General features: G+C 35.4%; 1 protein-coding gene across 7 annotated transcripts in view; it reads right to left on the reverse strand.

Annotated features, from left to right (window-relative positions):
* Positions 1-20408, reverse strand: part of LOC110024384 — a 24267-nt gene extending 3859 nt beyond the window's left edge. For 4 of the 7 annotated variants that reach the window (XM_020724311.1, XM_020724314.1, XM_020724310.1 and 1 more), the window contains exons 1-3: positions 20112-20408; positions 16431-16722; positions 6332-6448 (exon numbers count right to left, since the gene is read on the reverse strand). In XM_020724311.1, the coding sequence (XP_020579970.1) occupies positions 6332-6448; positions 16431-16715 (402 nt within the window). In that variant the 5' untranslated portion in view covers positions 16716-16722; positions 20112-20408. Of the gene's footprint in view, positions 1-6331; positions 8000-16430; positions 16723-20111 lie in introns of those variants that run through there. The other 3 variants (XM_020724316.1, XM_020724315.1, XM_020724317.1) reach the window with 3 other exon arrangements.
* Positions 20409-20921: the final 513 nt, after the last annotated feature.

A 20921-nucleotide genomic window follows, 5' to 3' on the forward strand; every position in this document is an offset into this window, starting at 1 on the left:
TGCAATTTTCCCTACATTTACGGAGTTGTAGAGAATTTTATTAATTCAAGGAATTACACACCGTTGATCACGACGAAAATTATAAAAAAAGTTCTCTCTCTTCTCGTTCTCTCTCTATCTACTCGTGAGTCATGCGGATGAAGAGAAAACAAGGGAAAGCAATCCTTATACTTCTTACCGTGAACGATAAGAATATCGATGTTGGCCCGTCAAAATTAAAGCCGCAAGCTTTAATTCGTTATACACAGAAGAAAAATGAGAGTAGAGTTGGGTGGAATTCGAACGAAGGAATAAAAGGGAATTTATATACCTTGCCTTAATTTGAGAATCCAGAAAAGAAAGTGGGAAAACAGAAACAAGAAAGAAATATATGCATGTAAATACATTCCATAGATGCAAGTCTGTCAATTTTGAGATAGTGGATCCGACTCTACAATACCCAACAATTCTCCTACTTGAAGACCGGAACACTAACTGCATCGTTCGTTTTTCCTCAAACGTGATATCCTCTACCACTACAACTCAAAGTCTCTGTCTTCAAGCTAGAAGACTAATTAAAGTAGAGCACAACTTCAATTCTCAAGTGTAACACCCTTAGTCAATATATCAGCAGGGTTTTTGCTGCCACAAATCTTCTCAAGTAGCAACAGTCCGCCATCTAACAATTACTGTATGAAGTGGTACCTGATCTGAATGTGTTTAGTCCTGGATTGAAATGTTGGATTCCTGGCAATGAATATAACATTTTGACAATCACTATAGAGAGTGTCCTTTTGAATCTCCTTACCTAATTCTTCCAAGAAACTTTGCAGTCATATCATCTCTTTTGCAGCCTCTAACACTGCAATATACTCAACTTCCGTAGAAGACAACGAAATTGTCTTCTATAGATTTGAGTCTCATGACATTGCAGTACCACAAATAGTATAAACATAACTTGTAGTACTCTTTCTGCTGTCAATGTTTCTAGCTAAGTCAACATCCATGCAGCCCTGTACCTCCAGGTTCTTTCCTAAGAAATACAAGCAGGTTTCGGAGGAGCCTCTTAGGTAACTCAAAATCCACTTCACAGCTACTCAATGTTCATCTCTTAGGTTACTAATGTATCTACTCACAACTCACACTGCATAGGCAATATTCGGCCTTGTGCAAACCATAACATACATAAGTGAACCAATAGCTGAAGCGTAGGGAATCTTACTCATGTGGTCTCATTCCACCTCTGACTTGGGTGACTGATTTTTACTTGTCTGAAGTGACTGCCCAAAGATGTGTCAACTGGCTTGACTTTGTCCATATTGAACCTGCTAAGGACCTTTTTTACATATTTAGTCTGTGAGAGTCTTAACGTGCCTCTGACTCTATCTCTGACAGTTCTCATGTCAATAATTTGTTTTGCAGCTTTCAAATCATTCATTACAAATTGCTCTAACATCTATTTCTTCATATTATTGATCTCGTCAATACTAGTCTCTGCAATTAGCATGTATTCCACATACAACAGCAGAATAATGTAGGAGTTATGAAAATGTTAACATAGCAACAGTAATCTTTCTGACATATATTGTACCATGCACTGTGCATGAAATTATTAAATTTCTTGTACCACTACTTAAGAGTTTGTTTTAGGCTATATAAGTTTTTATTCAGTTTACAAACTGAATATTCCTTTTTCTGTACCACAAACCTCTCAGGTTGGTGCATGCTCAAAGAATAGATCTTCGGTAGCCACCATAAACGATATCATTCTAATGGTTGTGAGCTTCACCACAGAGGAGAAGATATCAGGATAATCAATACTCTGACTCTGTTGAAAGCCTTTTATAATATGTCTAGTCTTGTACATTTTACTGTCATCATGCTCAGTTTTCACCCGGTACACACACTTGTTGTGCAATGTCTTCTTCCAAGGTGGAAGTTCTGTCAGCTCCCATGTCTGATTTTCTAACAGAGAATTCATCTCTTCCTTTATGGTCAGCTCCCACTTGCTTGAATTTTTATCTTGTAAGGTTTCTTCATAACTTCATGGTTCTCCACCATTTATCAACAGAATGTAGTTCAAGGTTGGTGAGTAACGCTGAGGAGAACGTCTATTCCTGACTGACCTGCGAACTGTAGCCGTAAGGGTGGACGACTCTGAATCTGAGTGCGGAACAATAAAAATGGGAGCCCCGAACCCTCTCTCCTCATCACTTTCATTATTGTCTTACACTGTGACCTCGAGTAAACCATCAACCCTTAACATCTCAGATTCCTGAAGAGTCACTTCAGAAATTGTACTGACTTGTCATTGTACATGATTTTCTCATTGAAAATCACATTTTTGCTTCTTATGATCTTCCAATCTTGATCATCCCAAAAACAATAACCAAATATCTCGTCTCCATAGCTAATGAAATAACATTTCTTTGACTTAGCCTCGAACTTGTTACAAGCCTCGAGATTAATAAGAACATAAGAAAGGCAGCCAAAAGTCTTAAAGTAAGAAAATTTGACCTATTTCCCACTTCAGACCTCCTTAGACAATTTACAGTCTAATGGAACAAATGACCCACTGTTGATCAAGTAAACTGCATTGTTGATCACCTCTGCCTAGAAAATTGGTGGCAATCCAGCGTGTAATCTCATGCTTCTAGCACGCTCATTTATAGTTATATTCATACGTTCTGTAACTCTATTTTGTTGTGGTGTCTCAGGAATAGTATTCTCCGTTTTGATATGTTGAGTTGCACAGTACTCCTTGAGCTCACCATTAATGTACTCACCACCACTGTTAGATCTCAAACATTTCAATTTCAAGTTTGTCTCTGTCTCGATCATCTCCTTCCAAGTTTTGAACACATTAAATATATCATATTTATGCTTCAAGTAATACACTCATACCTTTTTGTTGTGATAATCAATGAACGTGACATAGTAACGAGAGCCTTCAAAAGATGTCATTGGGGAAAGGCCCCACATATCTGTGTACAAATTTCAATTTTTTTGTATTTGGCGCTATGCCACTTTTCAAGAAGCTGACTTTTTTTTGTTTCCTTATAGTGCAACTCTTATATATCTTGAGATCAACTGACTTCAGTTCTGGTAGCTTGTCACTGGACTGAAGTTCTTTCAAACCCCTCTGACTAATGTGGCAAGTATGCAATGCCACAAATCTGTCGTGTTTTCTGCAGCGGCAGTATCAACACTGTTAATTAAATCAGTAGTCATGTATAGTGTATCAGTTTTCTTATCCCGGGTCAATATCAGTGCTACTTTTGTAACATTCCAAGAGCTATATGAGAACACTATTGAATGACCACTCTCATCGAGCTACCCAACATAAATGAGGTTTTTCTTCAACTCATGAATGTGTCTAACATTTTGCAAAGTTCATTTGCTCTTATTTGGGAGTGTAATGTCTCCCATCCCCGCCACGTTCAAAGGTTCTTCATCAACTAGATATACTTTCCCAAAGTCACCTGCAATATAATTCCGCATTAACTCCCGGTAGGAAAACGTATAGAAGGAAGCCTCTGAATTCAGTATTCAGTCATCCACAAAACTTTGAACTGTCAACAATAGTGCATCATGTACTTCTTCAATTACAACATTAGCACTGACGTTCTCTGTCTTGTGATTTTTCTGTTCTTTTTTACGTGTCCAGCTTTTCCACAATTTCAGCAGGTTGTTTGTTGGTCAGACTCTGACATGCTCTTGCTTCTGTGCTTTTATTTTGATCTTCCTCTATTTGAGTTCATGTCATGTGATCTCCCTTTATAATCAACATTCAATACTAAACTCGAACCCGAGATCTGACCAGAATCTTTCTTACATACCTCCTCAGCAAAAAACAAATCATGAATATAGTTATATTTCAGCTTAGATTTATCTACAAAATTGCTAACGACCATCCTCATGACTTTTCAATTATTTAGCAATGAAGTCAACAATATAAGTGCACATATCTCATCATCAAATTTAATTTCCACAAACAATAATTTATTTGTGATAATATTAAAATCATTCAGATGTTGTGCAACAGTTGTATCATCTGTCATCTTTAAATTGAATAATTTTTTCAACAGATGCACATTCTTATTCGCTGATGATTTTTTATACATATCTGACAAGGCTGTCATGAGATGCTGATAATTTTTTATACATATCTGACAAGGCTGTCATGAGATTTGTAGTTGTCATTTCCTTGATGACATTGTGTGTCACGGATTTCGACAGAGTTAATCGAATAACCCCAAGAACTTGTCGATCCAACAAATTCAATTTTGTCACGTCTATCTTTTTCGGTCGTTTTTCCAATAAAATTATGTCACGTCTATCTTTTTCGGTCGTTTTTCCAATAACGAAAGAAAAAGTTTATTCCCATAAAGATAGTCATCTATCAGCATCATCTAGGAACGAAAATTCGAGCAATCAAATTTCTCGATCCCTGATACCATCACTTCATCTCCATTCATCGCTTTCCTCATACCTGAACCTTAGCTCTGATATTAATTGTTGTGAAAAAACGACGGCAATAAAGCTAAAAGTTGGAATGAGAAATTCGCAAAACAGAGAAACACGGGCACACAGATTTACGTGGTTTGGCAATTTTGTCTACATCCACGGAGTTACAGAGGATTTTATTACTTAAGAGAATTTCATAACGTCGACAATTACAAGAAAGCTCTCTCTCTCTACTTCCTCTCTCTCTTCTCCTTATCTCTCTATCTACCCGTGAGCCACGCGGATGAAGAAGAAAACAATCATTAGTCTTCCTTCTTACCGTGAACAGTAGGAATATTAATGTTGGCCCAGCAAAATTAAAGTCTCAAGCTTTAATTTGCCATACAAAGAAGAAAAATGGGAGTAGAGTTAGGCCCTGCGATCTCTTCCAGGATCCATATATAACTCTCCCTATTCGGCCCAATAAGGAAGCTAGATTAGCGAAACTCAGAGAAGCGGGAACAAAAGGGATTCGGGCCAAGGAATAAAAGGGAATTTATATTGCTTGCCTCAAATTGCGAATCCAGAAGAAAGAGGCGGGAAAGCATAAACAAGAAAGAAATATATGCATTTAAATACATTCTATAGATGCAAGTCTGACAATTTTGAGATAATGGATCGGACTCCACAATACCCAACAAAGATAATAAATACTAATAGGATATAATCTTTTATTATAGGCACTACATCAAAGAAAGTAACTTGAAAAGAAAAAAAACTTTCGACTATCAAGAATAAAGCGACTAATTATTATTTTATTCTCATACAGCACAAGCAAATAAAATGCACTTAATTTTTTTATGCATATAAAAACTTTAACTTGTGATAAAGTTTTTTTTACTAGAATTACAAAAAATTTCATATTTAATAAGAAGTCCTTATTAGCATATACGTTGATTCTTGCAAATGCTTAATATTAGAAATATCATGTGATATATAGATATGCAAAGAACATGCATGTGCTTGAATATTGGAGTTACCCTTAAATGATACTAGCTGAAGAAGCAACATACCCACGTGCACTTAAAAAAAACAAATGAAACATGGTTACCTGCCTTTTTTAGACTGATTTGGAAAAAGTTTTAGAAAGATGTGCCCTTTTTTGCGTATTTATATAAACAATGACTCCTAAAACTGGTGTATTAAATATTAAAATACGATGAATATGAAAAAGGAAAAGTGAAACAAGAAAATTGAACTATAGATTATTATGTTTTATATTTATAGCAGATGTACATGTAAATTGTATTATTCAAATAATTTATGCATATTGCTTCATGAAAATTCTTGAATTACTATACAACAACAATAACAACAATAAAGCCTTAATCCCACTACGTGGGGTCGGAATAAAGTACTATGATTTACTATGAAATTCTGAATTACTATGATTTAAAAAAAAATAATTAACCGCTGTTTTATTTACCTCACAAAATATTTCTTAATATTTTCAAGTAAACCCTCTTAGGACTTCAATGGATGAGAGAAGAGGCTTTGTTTGTCCGGGAAGCTCCAAACGATAGGTAAAGCATTGAGCTTTTTTATTTTAACCAGTTTAGCCTTGATGAAAATTTTAATTTGGACGCAATTTACTTGTTGAATAAGAAAGTTTTGGTGATAGTTGGCCATTTTGTAAAATTGAGGACTTTATAATTTTGAAAACTGTTTGGTTAAATAAACTTATTTTCGTCCAACCGTCAATTCTGATCTTGATTTTCCAAACTTCTGGCCTATCTCGTGACAAATTATCACTTGCACATGTGCAGATGTAGTACAACATGCAGTAAAGTGATAGAAGAAAAACTTAACTATTTATATTAAAAAAAAAAAGGAAAAAAGAATTTACCTGCTTGTATGACAGACCAAAGTGGAACTTGTTTGGGCTGTAGTAGTTTTCTTCAATAGCACTACGAAATTCATCCTCATACAAAGGCTTGCACATCCAGATCCTCTCAAAAAGAATCTTTAATATGTACAGCAAGTTATTAGAAACGAAAATAAAGAAAAAAGAAACAAAGGGCACAAATGTGACCAACATATCTCATCCCATTTCTAAGCAAATTGCTCAGCTAACAGAATCCTTTTAAGTGCATAACCTGCGAGTAATTTAGGCAGACTTCCAAAAGAACAAAGAAATACACCATAAGAGTCATGATTTCTTACCATTTGGGATCATTTTTGTTTTTTATTTTCTATTTTTTGTTTTTATTTTATTTTATTTGCGTTTGATTATATTACACCGTCGCCAAGCCCACCAAATAATTTGAAGAATTATTTTAGGCTCAAGACTAAAAGGATAAGTTAGTTATTTGTTAGTTATTATTGTGGGTATAAATAGGGCTTAATGTTTTAGGGTTAAGACATGATGAGATTTTTGTCTCGCGACTTAGGATTAAGATTTGGGAGAAATCACCTACCTCTCGAATTGTAGGTGTTAGGGTTGGGATTTGCGAGAGATTGTTACCTCTCGAATTGTATATGCTTATCTCTATATATTCAGGTTGTGTTGATTTATCTTTATGAAAAAAATATTTATTTGCCTTAATTAATGTGGAAAAGTCTCCCAGTTCGTGTCAAATTAGCATCAGAGCATTTGATTCTTTGAAACAAAGAAAAGATCGAGGCGTTCCACATAATATATGCGATTTGAGCTAGCTGTGAAGTCGATGGGATTGCAGCGTAATCAAACCTCATGAAACATTCACAATTTTTAACGAGTTGGGATGCCTACAACGATTGCGGAGCATAGATTTGTAGAATCATGAGTAGGGACACCTCCCAATTGGGATCGATGCGTACAGTGCTCTTCGTGAATGAAGCCTACAGTAGGGTAGTGATTAGCTACAAAGCAACAACAGAATAGTGACATACAGTGTGACTGAATCACGCGATACAGTCTTGACTGTAGTTGGGGCATACAGGTGAATCTCGCAATAAAGTCAAGATTTAGGCGATCTAGGAAGCCAAGGACAGGATCGTGACTTACGAGCTCGCATACAGTTGAGAATCGGGGAACAGCGGGATTGCAACATAAAGGAGTTTCGATTCCGTGATTGAAAATCATCCTGGGAAAAATTAGAGAGATAAGTGAGTCAAATAAGATCGGAAATGGAGTGTTTCTCGTCCAAGGAAGAATGACTTTTGTCTATGGAGGGGAGAAAGGAAAGGAGATTCATGTCCCTAGAAGAAAAGATGAAAAAAATCATGAAATTTCACACAAATGGTCTGCCATGGGATCAAGCGACGACATCGAGTACGGAAGCAAGCGACAACAGTTGGAAGAAATAACGCGACATTTCAAGGTTGGAACAAACAAAACTAGGTAGGATATGGTGAAGGAGTTGGGAACAAATTCGAGCGACAACAACTAGAGTGAATTGCACAACATCTAGAGATTTAAAATGAGCGAAAACAGACAGAACAAGATGACATGCGATTCGAGGCTGAAGGATATGTCAATCTTTTGAATAAATTGGTTGAATGTTTTTTTTTTCCTTTGCTTTCATTTCAATAAATAATAATTGGTTGAATGTTTTTTTTTTTCCTTTGCTTTCATTCCAATAAATAATAGTTAATACAATCTATTTTAGATAATCTAATAATACATAATAACGTGTACAATCTATTTTAGGTAACTTAATAATACATATTCCTAATCTAAATATTCAACTATAAGGAAATAATATATAAATTTAAACTAAAAATTTAATGCAGTCATTTAAAGAAGAAAACTCTTAATTATGTCTGATTTCAATTATTCTTGATTAATATCCCCCCTCAAATTAATGTTGACCGATCAAAAAGCATCAATTTGTTAACAAGGAACTGATGACGCTGCCGAGAAAGAGCCTTAGTAAATATATGAGTATGAGTCGTTTGAAGATTCAAAAAGGTATAAGGAAGAGAAATAACACCATTATCATAGGCTTCTCGAAGAGAATGACAGTCAACTTCAATGAGTTTCGTGCACTCATGAAAGACAGGATTAGCAGTAATCTTGATAGCATTAATATTATATGCATAAAGAGTAGACTCAAGTTAAAGAAAACCAAGATCACCCAACAAAGCCCGAAGACAAATGATCTCAGAACAAACAGAGGTCATAGCGCGATATTCAGACTCAATAGATGACTTAGACGCTATTTCCAGTTTCTTATTCTTCCAAGAAATTAAAGAGTTGCGGAGAAACATACACCAGCCAATAATAGATCAACCTATCAGAACAACCAGCTCAATCAGCATCACTATAGGTTGTTAAGCAAATAGGAGTTCCGCAGAAAAGAACAAACCACAATGAAAAATACCTTTCAAATACCTAACAATACATCGAACTGCAGTTAAATGAAGATGCATGGATGTCTGCATAAATTGACTAACTTGATGCACAACAAATAAAATATTAGGGCGTGTGACGGTTAGATGATTGAGACTCTCAATAAGTTGTCGAAACAGAGATGGATCAGATAGAAAGTCACCATCATTCCGTTGATATTTAACATTCACTTCCAAATGAGTATATCAACAGGACGACCCACTTGGAGCCCAGTCAAAGCAATGAGTTCCTTAATATAGTTATGTTGGTGAAAAAAATACCAGTGGGAGAAGAGTGAACCTCAAAACCTAAGAAATAAGTCAAAAACCCCAAATCCTTCATATGAAAGGAACCCTGAAGACCCTTCTGTAACTGAGACATCAATTGAGTATTAGATCCTATGATGACAATATCATCAACATAGACTAATAACAATACAATTCTCTTGTCAGTCTTGCAAAGAAATAATAAAGAATCATATCGACTTTGAATAAAAGAGAAGCTAAGAAGAGGATTGTGAAACTTTTCAAACCAAACTTGTGGAACCTATTTCAAACCGTATAGAGATCGTTTGAGCTTACAAGCATCATGTAAGGGTGTGGAAAACAAGCATGAAGGAGTCGTAAAGATATCTTCCTTGATGTGCCCATGCAAAAATGCATTCTTAACATCCATTTGTCGTAAGAACCAGCTTTTAGATGCAGCAATAGATAGAACAAGCCGAACAGTTGTCATCTTAGCAAAGGTCGCCTCATAATCGATCCCAAATTCTTGTCGATTGCCAAGAGCTACCAATTTTTCTTTATATCTATAAAGGGAGCCATCAAATCAAAGCTTAAGAGAATAAACTCATTTACAACCAATGGGTTTAACGTCTGCAGGACATGAAACAATATCCCGAGTGTGATTGTCTTGAAGTGCCTGAAGTTCCTCTTGCATAGATTTTATCCAACAAGTCTGTTTGGTAGCCTGAGAATAAGATGTAGAAAGTGTATAATTATTTAAAATTCCAGAATAGTCATATTTATTTGGAGGACGAATGTGCCAAGTCGATCGTTGAAGAATCATTAGAGCATTTTCAGGAGAAGGGTCAGGAAGGACTGGAGATGAAAGGACCAAGCGTCGTATGTAGGCATAGCTAGACTTGAATCATTTATCAAAAGAATCATCAAATTGATGAAGTATAACAGTGACAGATGATGAAAGATGATGCTGAAAATAGTATTCATGTTCAAATAAAATCACATCCCGAGATATACGTCATCGATTATTAATCGAATCATAACACACAAAACTTTTATGATTAGGATTGTAACTCATAAAGACACATCGAACAGATTGGGCTGCCAACTTATGACGTTCATTCGAAAGTATGTAGCATATGGGATGTTTACCAAAAATTCAATAGTATGGAGAATCAAACTTCAATTGTTGAGATGATAAACGATTAATCAGATAAACTGAAGTAGATAAAGCTTCTGTCCAAAAACTAGCTGGAATAGATGATTCTATGATGATTTTTCCTGTTATGATGATTTTTCTTGATGCGTGCTAGAAAATTCGCGGCAGTAGAGTACTATGATGATTTTTCCTGATGCGTGCTGGAAAATTCGCGGCAGTAGAGTAGCAGATTATTGTCTTAGCGTTGTACGAAAACACAGATTAAAGAGAATTAAGCAGTACCGACTCCATAAATGTTTACATGGAAAACCGGTAATCCGTAAAGAGAAAAATCATGGGGTATGGCCCAGTTGTGAAAATTCGCTATTAATTAATGATTACAAAATCAACACACACGCAGATTAAAGAGAATTGAGCAGTACCGACTCCATAAATGTTTACATGGAAAATCCGTAAAGAGAAAAATCATGGGGTATGGCCCAGTTGTGAAAATTCGCAATTAATTAATGATTACAAAATCTCGTCCCACAGACGGAAAATGGTAATTATATTTTTCAGACTACAGCTTCAACTGACAATATCTGGTGGGTGGTTATCAATAGTGGTTAGCCGTGGTCGACAACGGTTGGCGGAGGTCAATGGAGGTCGGCAGTGTTCGACAACGGTAGAAGGTGATCGAAGGAGGTCGGCAGTAGTCGTCGGCGATCGGCTGTTGTCGTCGGCGAAGGTTTGCGGTTGTTGAGGACAGTAGATGGTAGTCGACGGAGGTTGGCGGAGTTGAGGACGGATGACGTAGTCGATGACGGTCGGTGGTTGTCGATGGAAGTCGGCGGCGGTCGACGGGGTCAACGATGGTTGATGGCGATCGATGACGATCGACAGCGATCGACAGTGGTTTGCGGTGGTCGATGGCGGTCTGTGGTGATGCTGAGCTGCAGCTTCTCCTCAAAGCTCCAGGCTCTCTCTAGGATGTGATTTTATTTGAACATGAATACTATGTTCAATGACTTGATTTGGGCTTGATTTGATCCAGATTGGGCTAGTTTTCATATCATTAGGTATGTCTCGTCAAGTTGGTCAATTTGATTATAAGTTTGTTGAAATTGATGCTCTGGATGACTTTTTTATCAAAATTTGAATGTTTCTTGCTTAAAATATAGTCTCGAGATTCGTGTCATGCTTCGAGATTCGTGTCAGATGATAAAAATTTGTTGGTGGCATATGAGTTGCCCCCTTTGATGGCGTATAAGTTGCCCCACTATTTTCGGGCGAAACCATTTTTATCGTCTAAAAATATCAATATATGGAATAATTATGTATATGTATATATATATATATATCTTACTTATTTATAATAAGAATAATTTTTATCCTAACATAAATGGAAAGCTGAACTCAGTTTAGTTGGTTAATATCTTTTGTTTCATGTTGGAGGGGGGTTTGAATCCCACCTAAAACAGAAGAAATAATTTTTTACAAAAGAATTTGAAGAGATTAAAGAATTTGAACCAAGTAGGAATTTGAAGAGGAATACAAAAGAATTTGAAGAGATTAAAGAATTTGAACCAAGTAGGAATTTGAAGAGGAATTTGAATTCTGAAAAGAATATTAACAGAATTTGACTTTTTTTTTTAATTTATGAGTATTTAATGATTGCACTTATTTTTAAATTTATATAATAATGAGTATTTAATGTTTGATACCCTTTTTGAGCCCATAAATAGGAATTTGAATGAGAGGATAGAGATGCGGTGGTGTCTCTACAAATTCTTAATCTAAATATTCAGTTATTAGGAAAAGAATATATACAATTAAAATAAAGAATTTAATGCAGTCATTTAAATAGAAAATTCTTAATTCTGCCCGATTTAAATTATTCTTCATTGATAGAATATTGATTTAAATTTAATGCCTTTTGTTACGGAAGTCTTCTAGGCGAAGGCCATTCAGAAGTAATGATGTGAACGTGACACATGGGGAAGAACAAGGACTAATTTTGACATTGCAGAGTATTCCATAGTGAGAGAAGATGAGGATACTTTGTGGTGATCCTAGCATGCACAAGGCCTTAGTTTCAGTTGATCCAACGAAGGTGACAACTATATTGGAGTGGCCACTACCTAAGACTTTGAAGGCATTAAAGGATTTCTTGAACTTTCAGGATACTACCGGAAGTTCCTGACGGGTTGTAAATTGTTTTTGTGGTCGTTGACAAAAAAACTGAAAAAGGATGACTATTAGTAGGAGGTGGTAACCTAGACTTTTTAGAAGTTAAAAAGGCCATGACAAGTGTAAGACTGTGAGTGTTACTGAATTTCAGCCAACCTTTCATTGTCGAGACGAATGCTTCAAACTATGGATGCACAGTCCTAATGTAGTGTCAACGACCCATCACCGATTAGATATGAATCAATATGAGCTTCCACATAAATTAGGGCAAAACAAAATATTTGTATTTCAAAAACAGAAACCACAACTCAAATGCATGAATGATAAACAGTTACAATTAAAGAGGTAAGCGATCCCTCCCAAAACCCTAATTCTAAGAGTCGAGACAACAATCTCATCATGCATAACATAACAACCCAAAACATATTTGCCCTATTCATATCAAACAATAATAAATAACAAAAAACTAAATTGTCCATCATTTCATTTCAGAAATCATCTTTGTTGCAATTCGGGGGTGGAGAAAATTAATTTGAAGGATTTCAGCCTGAACAAGAAACTATGGTTGGTCAAACACCGACAGAAGCATAAAATCATGCCAGTGCTTTCGCTGTGGTAGCCTTCTGAGCGGAAGGCGATTCAGAAGTAATGATGGGAACGAAACAAGTGGAGAAGAGAAAACGAGTTTGTAAAGGACTAAAGAACATGGGAGTTTGTAAGGGATTGATTTTGACACTGCAAAGTATTCAAGAGGGAGACAAGGTATGGGTGTTCGGGGTGACCTTATTATGTGCAAGAAACTGGTGTCGATGGATGCTTTGAATGTGAGTTATATTGGAATGACCACTAGCTAAAAATTTGAAGGGATTGAGAGGATTTCTGAGACTTCCAAAATATTATTGAAAGTTTGTAAGGGGTTGTAATTCGATTGTGTGGTTGTTGATAGAGAAACTAAAGAATGATAACTTTCAATAAGAGAAGGTGGCAACCCAGACATTTGAGAAGTTAACAAAAAATCACTACGAGTGTACCAGTACGGGCGTTGCCGAATTGCATCCTACCTTTTAGTTTAGAGATGGATGCTTAAGGCAATAGATTAGGCGAAGTCCTCATGTAATGTCAACGACTCATCACTTATTTCAATCAAGTAGTAACAACCAAAGCCAGACTCAAGTCAGTTTATGAGTGGGAAGCATACGACTTGATCCCACAATAGTTCCATTTTGATAACTTTCAATAAGAGAAGGTGGCAACCCAGACATTTGAGAAGTTAACAAAAAATTACTACGAGTGTACCAGTACGGGCGTTGCCGAATTGCATCCTACCTTTTAGTTTAGAGATGTATGCTTAAAGCAATAGATTAGGTGAAGTCCTCGTGTAATGTCAACGACTCATCACTAATTCCAATCAAGTAGTAACAACCAAAGCTAGACTCAAGTCAGTTTATGAGTGGGAAGCATACGACTTGATCCCACAATAGTTCCATTTTGATAACTTTCAATAAGAGAAGGTGGCAACCCAGACATTTGAGAAGTTAACAAAAAATCACTACGAGTGTACCAGTACGGGCGTTGCCGAATTGCATCCTACCTTTTAGTTTAGAGATGGATGCTTAAGGCAATAGATTAGGCGAAGTCCTCATGTAATGTCAACGACTCATCACTTATTTCAATCAAGTAGTAACAACCAAAGCCAGACTCAAGTCAGTTTATGAGTGGGAAACATACGACTTGATCCCACAATAGTTTCATTTTGATAACTTTCAATAAGAGAAGGTGGCAACCCAGACATTTGAGAAGTTAACAAAAAATCACTACGAGTGTACCAGTACGGGCGTTGCCGAATTGCATCCTACCTTTTAGTTTAGAGATGGATGCTTAAGGCAATAGATTAGGCGAAGTCCTCATGTAATGTCAACGACTCATCACTTATTTCAATCAAGTAGTAACAACCAAAGCCAGACTCAAGTCAGTTTATGAGTGGGAAACATACGACTTGATCCCACAATAGTTTCATTTTCCCACCTTGAGCACAATGTGCCTTTTTTTAGGAGGGTAATGTTACATCAGTGTCTACGAGTAAAATAGTCTTTTATAAATTATTATTATTTGGTATAAATAGGGCTTAATAGATAAGGATTAGGGCATGCCTGAGATTATTACCTTGAGTCTTAGAATTAGGGTTTTGGGAGAGATAGCTTACACCTCAAATTGCAAGTGTTTGGGTTGGGACTTGGGAGAGATCACCTACCTGTCAAATTGTTGGTGTTTACCTTTTGTAGTCGGGTTGCGTTATTTTGTTTTGACAAGATAAAATATTTATTTGCTCAAATTTCTGAAAAAATCATCATGGTTCGTATCAAATTGATATCAAAGCAAACAATTTCTAGGAGATCACCAACGAGATTGTGATATATAGAGCCTTCATTGTCGTGTCACCGACGGGATCACGCGATAGGGTCCATGACCTGATGAAGAATCTCGACCTAAAGGATTTCCACGCTGAACATAGTGATTGGGTTGGGCTCGCTGCATGCAGGGATTTATGCATCCCTTGCAATCCAGAGGCTTTCCAACGGAATTGCAATAAGAGCTAGCTATGAAGCGATGACGTAATCCACGTACGATACAGTCGTGATAAGAGCTAACTGTGAAGCGACGACAGACTTTACGTGATCCCGGATCCTTTACTTGCGATAGAATCACGATAATAGCTAGATGAGAAGCGACGAACATATTTTAGTGTACAGGGGTTCGTTTTGATGATAAAACAAATCATCCCGGAGTAATGGCGACTAAAAATACTTGACGCTATGGAGAGAAATTAGAGGAAGAGGTAAGGCAAATCAGATCATAAATGAATGAGTGCTTCTCGTTCATGGATGGGCGGCTCTCATTCATAAATGGGAGATTCACAGTTCTATAAGAATGATGAAGGTCGTGGAGCTTCACGCAAACTCATCGCCGTATGTTGCAGGATCAAGCGACAGTGTCTGGAGCAGAAGTGAGCAACGACAAGAGGCATTAGAGCAGTGTCATTGCCTCAGGAGGAACTAGAGACGTGAAATTTTGGTGAAAGAATGGGGAACAGACTTGAGCATGCAATAATCTTGAGATCAAAGATTTCTTCTATTAATGTGCGCCCATATCGCTACCCCCAAGTACAAAAGGACGAAATTGAGAGATGAATCAAACTAGTGTAAGCTCCTACTCTAGCCTAGTTTCATTAATGAAGAAGAGGAGGGAAGTGAGATGGAGCTTCTATGTGGATTATCGGGCAGTGAATGAAAAAATCAAACCTGATAAATATCTCATCCAAATGATTGATGAGTTTTGAACGAGTTATTTAAGGTTTTTGCGTCCTCCAAGATTAACTTGAAGTCAGGGTACCAACAGATCTGAATATGACAGAAGGATAAGCACAAGACAGTATTTTGAATTCATGAGGGTCATTACGAATTTCTGATTAAATGGAAATGATTGTCAGATAAAGACGCCACATGGAAGCCATAGACTTAATCCAGTAGTCGTTTCATCTCTTCCACCTTGAGGACAATGTGTCTTATTGGGAGGTGAGTAAAGTACACTGACGTCGAGCCCGCAAAATAATTTGAAGACTTAGGTTAGGGTATGATGATCTTGTTGTCTTGAGTCTTAGGATAAGAGTTTAGGAGAGATCACCAACCTCTCTAATTTAGGCTTTGAGAGAGATCGCCTACCTCTTGAATTGTAGGTGCTTATCTTTATGCATTTGGTTGTTTTATTTTGTTTTGATAAAATAAAATATTTTTTTAACACAATTTCTATGAAAAATCATCTTAGTTCAGATCAGATCATTTGATTAAAGTCTGGTTGTTTTAAAATACTCCAAAACACTTAAAAGTTATCCCGAGTCTTCTGAATATTTTCAAGAACATCTTAATTTGTTTTTAAAAACAAAAAATAAAAATATGTAAAAACATACTAGACAAATATGTTTTTAAAAACAAAAGAAAAAATAAAAACAAAAAACAAAGTTGATCCCAAATAAACTCTTAACTATCTAAATTGCAGGTCTTTATACCTGTGCAGGATACGACTGCCCAGTTGATCTATACGCATTGGGTATGATGTTTAACGCGCCATCAGAAGTTGCTTCAAAAACCCCATAAAGTTTCCTTTCCTCATGCTCAAAAAGAAACAAAATCATTCCAGCTTTAACTTTCTTCAAAAAATTAAGCTTTGAAAGTGGAAGGCCAAAAACCTTCCTTTGAAGACATTCAAGCTTTGTTTCGCGATTGGAAATGAAAATAGCACCTGCAAAAATGGAGTCATCTCTTTGGACAAAGTTGAGCTTCCCATGCTCCATTGAGCTCCTAACATGTCAGAAAACAGTATGGAATCAAAGAGTCATGCAAGAGAACCAGAACATGTCTAAACAGAGCAAAATCATCTCCAATTCAAAATCATTAGGAAGATTTACATACAAACCACTTAATCACTATGTATTTACATATCTAAAATATAAATTTCAATTTTTATATAAACGCCACCTATACCATGTATTTCATATTTTAAAAGTTAAAATAGTGGTATTTTTTATATGATATGAAAGATATGAAAGATATGAAAGATTTGGGCGGTATAAATGTAAAAAAGTAAAATATAGGTATTAGATAAGCACATAAATAGGAATTGGGAGTTATGTATGTAAATCCTCCAAATCATTAATAATCCTAGTCATACAAGCATCATATAACAACTATTTACGCAAATAGGAAAAGGTATTGGCATAACAAAGTGGTCTAGCACTAAAAAACAGGAGCTTTCCTGGAATTGTTAGCTGTAAATCACCAATAATTTTTCAACTGTTTGTTGTCTAAACGGGGAGCATCTTAACAATCTTATTGAATCAAAAGATAACCACACAATGTAGAAAGTGTTAAAAGAGTGAATTTAATGGAAACATCAGGAATAAATATTGTTATTCTTCTGAATTATGAATTAATTACAAAAGACATGCACCACAGATGGGAGCCTCAATCCACTAGGAACAGCACCATTTTCCTCTTAAACTGAGGAAAAGGATACATTACTAACAGAAAAAAATATAACTTTTTTTAATTCCAAACAAAAGCTAAAAAGGTTTACCAATTTAATTAACTCGTTATTAACAATAATTGCTAAGGTATGAAATAATGCTCTCATAAAGGTTATTTTTCTAAGAGACCTGGGCTTTGAGCCTTGTGAGCATTTTTTTTTTTTTAATGACTCATAATGACTCAAAAGAGAAAATTTAGAAAATTTATGACCTCTATCACAATTAACATTGAGTCACTAAAATGAACAAAAAATAATATTTTTTGTTATGTCACTGGAGGAAATATGATAAAGATGATTCAAGGATGTTAGTGACTGAAAAAAAAGCATGGATTTAGAAGTGGAAGAAGAAGAAAATTGTAGCATAGAAGCTTTAGCTCATTTCTTTGATACCCTGACAATCCCAAAGAGTAGTATTTATAACATTATAATGACACATGACACAGTTTAACTATTTATTAAACACTACAATCCTGTTTATTAAACACTATAATGGGCATTATAAACCTATGACGATTGAAATATTAAAACCTATTTTCTTAATTGAAGTACTCAATACACTAAGCGATCCTATCACTCATCCTACTGAGGCCTATGCACCCCTAAGGCTCACAAATTATCATGCCTTCCATGGATGTATGTTGTAGTAATTCATAAATCTCTTCCAAAAATTGATTAATAAATGAACTTATAATCTAACTTAAGTAGCATTAGCACTTATCCTCGCCGACAAATAATTTGATAACACTCACCTTATTATTAAATGTATTTAGCTCAAGCGATTAATATTTCAACTCTATCCACTATTATCTGTGTCCAATTCCTATTATTAACCTCTCCAATGTATAATAACATAAGAAATTCCCTAGTGTTCTTGAATTCTTCCGAACAATTTATATTTATTATTCTTCTAAGCATTTAGTTCAAAAACCATATTCAATCCCACAAATTACATGTATATCTAATTTTAATTTTAGATGTAATCAATTCTTAGTCACTTCGACCGCAATTAAGTTTTGACACATTGTCAGATCTCCTATGAGAGGATCCTATCAAATCCCTGCTTATTTCTCACAAAAAATAGAATATTTCACAATGCATCACTCTGGGGAGCATAGTGAAATCCAAATGGAGATTAATTTCATTAGTTTTGGAATAAGTTTTATGACTGATTGTCAGTCTAAATATAGTTTTCTTCTTACACATTATTCCCTCTCCATCAAATCATTTAAATTGCTAAGGATTAAAGTAGTTAGAAATTTACGTATGAGGTTTTTCTATATTCAAACGTTTAGCTATATTAAATCATCTAACAGGTTAAAGAATCTGTAAAGAGAATCAACTATATCCTCCAAAAAGTATCCATAAATTCACAACCATGCAAAAGAAAATTAGGGCATAGAATAGGGAGATGAGTGTGCACTAGTAAACACTAATCCATCGTGATCAATCGAGTCTTATTCATAAAATAATTCCCATATTTATAAAAGAGATGGTGCAATATGATGATGTTATATTTTTATCTTTGCTTTAAGAAGCTCGTATTGGAGTATTTTTGGTATTTTACATACATTTGCCTGTTTCCAGACTAATTTCTAGCTTGGTTGGCTGACCATAAATATGTGTAAGCCAGTTAATACGGCCCAGCTGTCGGTTCTTGACCCCTAATGAATAGTCTTTGGGCATTCATGGGATGGTTGGAGATACTAGAAAGCCATAACTTCTCTCTGATTGCTCGGACAGTCACACTCTGTTGGATAAGTAGGCTTCATGATCTTTTGTCAGTGGGCCCTCCTTTATCGTACTTTTTTTCCTTTGACCGTTGGATCTCCACAAGATCAGTGGGCCCTCCTTTATCGTACTTTTTTTCCTTCTGACCGTTAGATCTCCACAAGATCGGTGCTGACAATTTTTTTTGTACAGTAATATTGCAGATTCTATAGCAAAACCATCGCATATTCAGTGCAAACCTAATACCTATTCTCTAAAATAAATGGCAATCTATTTTATTAGTTTCCAGACTAGATTTTGATTGTTCATATAATCACCCTTAGGGTTTATTTTCTATCTTATTTTATACAGAGTTCAACTAAAAACAAAATTATTGGGTCATTAAAGCTTCCTATTCTGATAAATATCACTTCAGCCTCATTATTGATTAAATCCATGATTTACCCCATCATTCAAAAAAACAAAAAATTCTCCTTCTCATAGATCTTAATTCCTTAAACAGATGGTCAAACTGTTTATCACAATTTAAACAACTGGTTACTTATTTACATCTAGAACTTGACTAAAGTAGGATTTAGTAAATCCTGCAACTCCAATTCTAATTAAGACTAAGGATTAAAACCTGAAAAAATGTCGAGGTTGCAACTGTCAAAACTTACAAATCTTTACACATAGTCTCGATATTTGTTTCGACATTTACCATTTGCGAGAGTGATAAATTCTTAAATCTGTTAAAATCCATGAATGATGTGATTTAACAAATACCGGGCTAAAATAGTACTCATCGAAACAGCATGGTATAAAATCTTCAAGGAAAATATTTGGCACGATTTAAGCTTAAACCCTACCTAAAATAGGATGCCAAACATCCCCTACAACTAAATGAACTCCATGACAAACAATAATAATGCAGGAAATACATAACAAGACTTACAGGCAAACAAATTCTGATCAGCAAACCCGAATAGCATTACCCCGCTGCCAAGTTCATCCAAACCGCCATGGTCGGAGAATATCGCGCACAACAAACCACGGCGATGTAGGCGAAGAAGAAGAAGAATTTGACGGAAGGAAGAACATTGCTAGATCGCAAGAAGTAGAACACTCTTCACAGTCGATCCATCTCCATCTCCATCTGCACTTCGAGGGTTATAGAAAATTTTCAGAAAGCAGCTTCGCACGCGTCGGCTCCGATTTCCCTCTGTGGATACAGTCCCCACACTACTTGTAATACGGATATCATATTCCTAAAAAGACGACATGACAAGGCATATATATATCTCCTAGCCGGCAAAAATGGGGAAAAAAATTATATCCTTCATTTAATTAAGAAATATGCTTTAAAAGTTATTATAGATATTTTTTTTTTTAGAAAAGTTGAATATTTGGTAACTAGTTTAGAAATAGAGGGTTAGAATATAATTAGAACTAAATTTTCTTTTTTTAGAGATATTTGAATTTCTAAATTTAAGAGAAGAATATTTACCAGCTCCTTCACAAATATTGCACAATTATCATATATTAAAATATTTCCTCTTTATATAAAAATTCATTATGATTGATCATGGTTTGAATAAATCTAAAGAAAAGTTTGAATCATACTTGAAAAACATTCTAATCTAATTCAAAGTTCATCCATATCTTATTTAAATTATGATATAAGGAGGTTAAATAGGGTACAAACAAAAGTTTAATATAATTCAAGAGGGTTAGAGTTGATTTGAATAGAGTTAGAGCATGATTA

The sequence above is a fragment of the Phalaenopsis equestris genome, unplaced genomic scaffold, assembly GCF_001263595.1.
Source record: "Phalaenopsis equestris unplaced genomic scaffold, ASM126359v1 Scaffold000255, whole genome shotgun sequence".
NCBI lineage: Eukaryota > Viridiplantae > Streptophyta > Magnoliopsida > Asparagales > Orchidaceae > Phalaenopsis > Phalaenopsis equestris.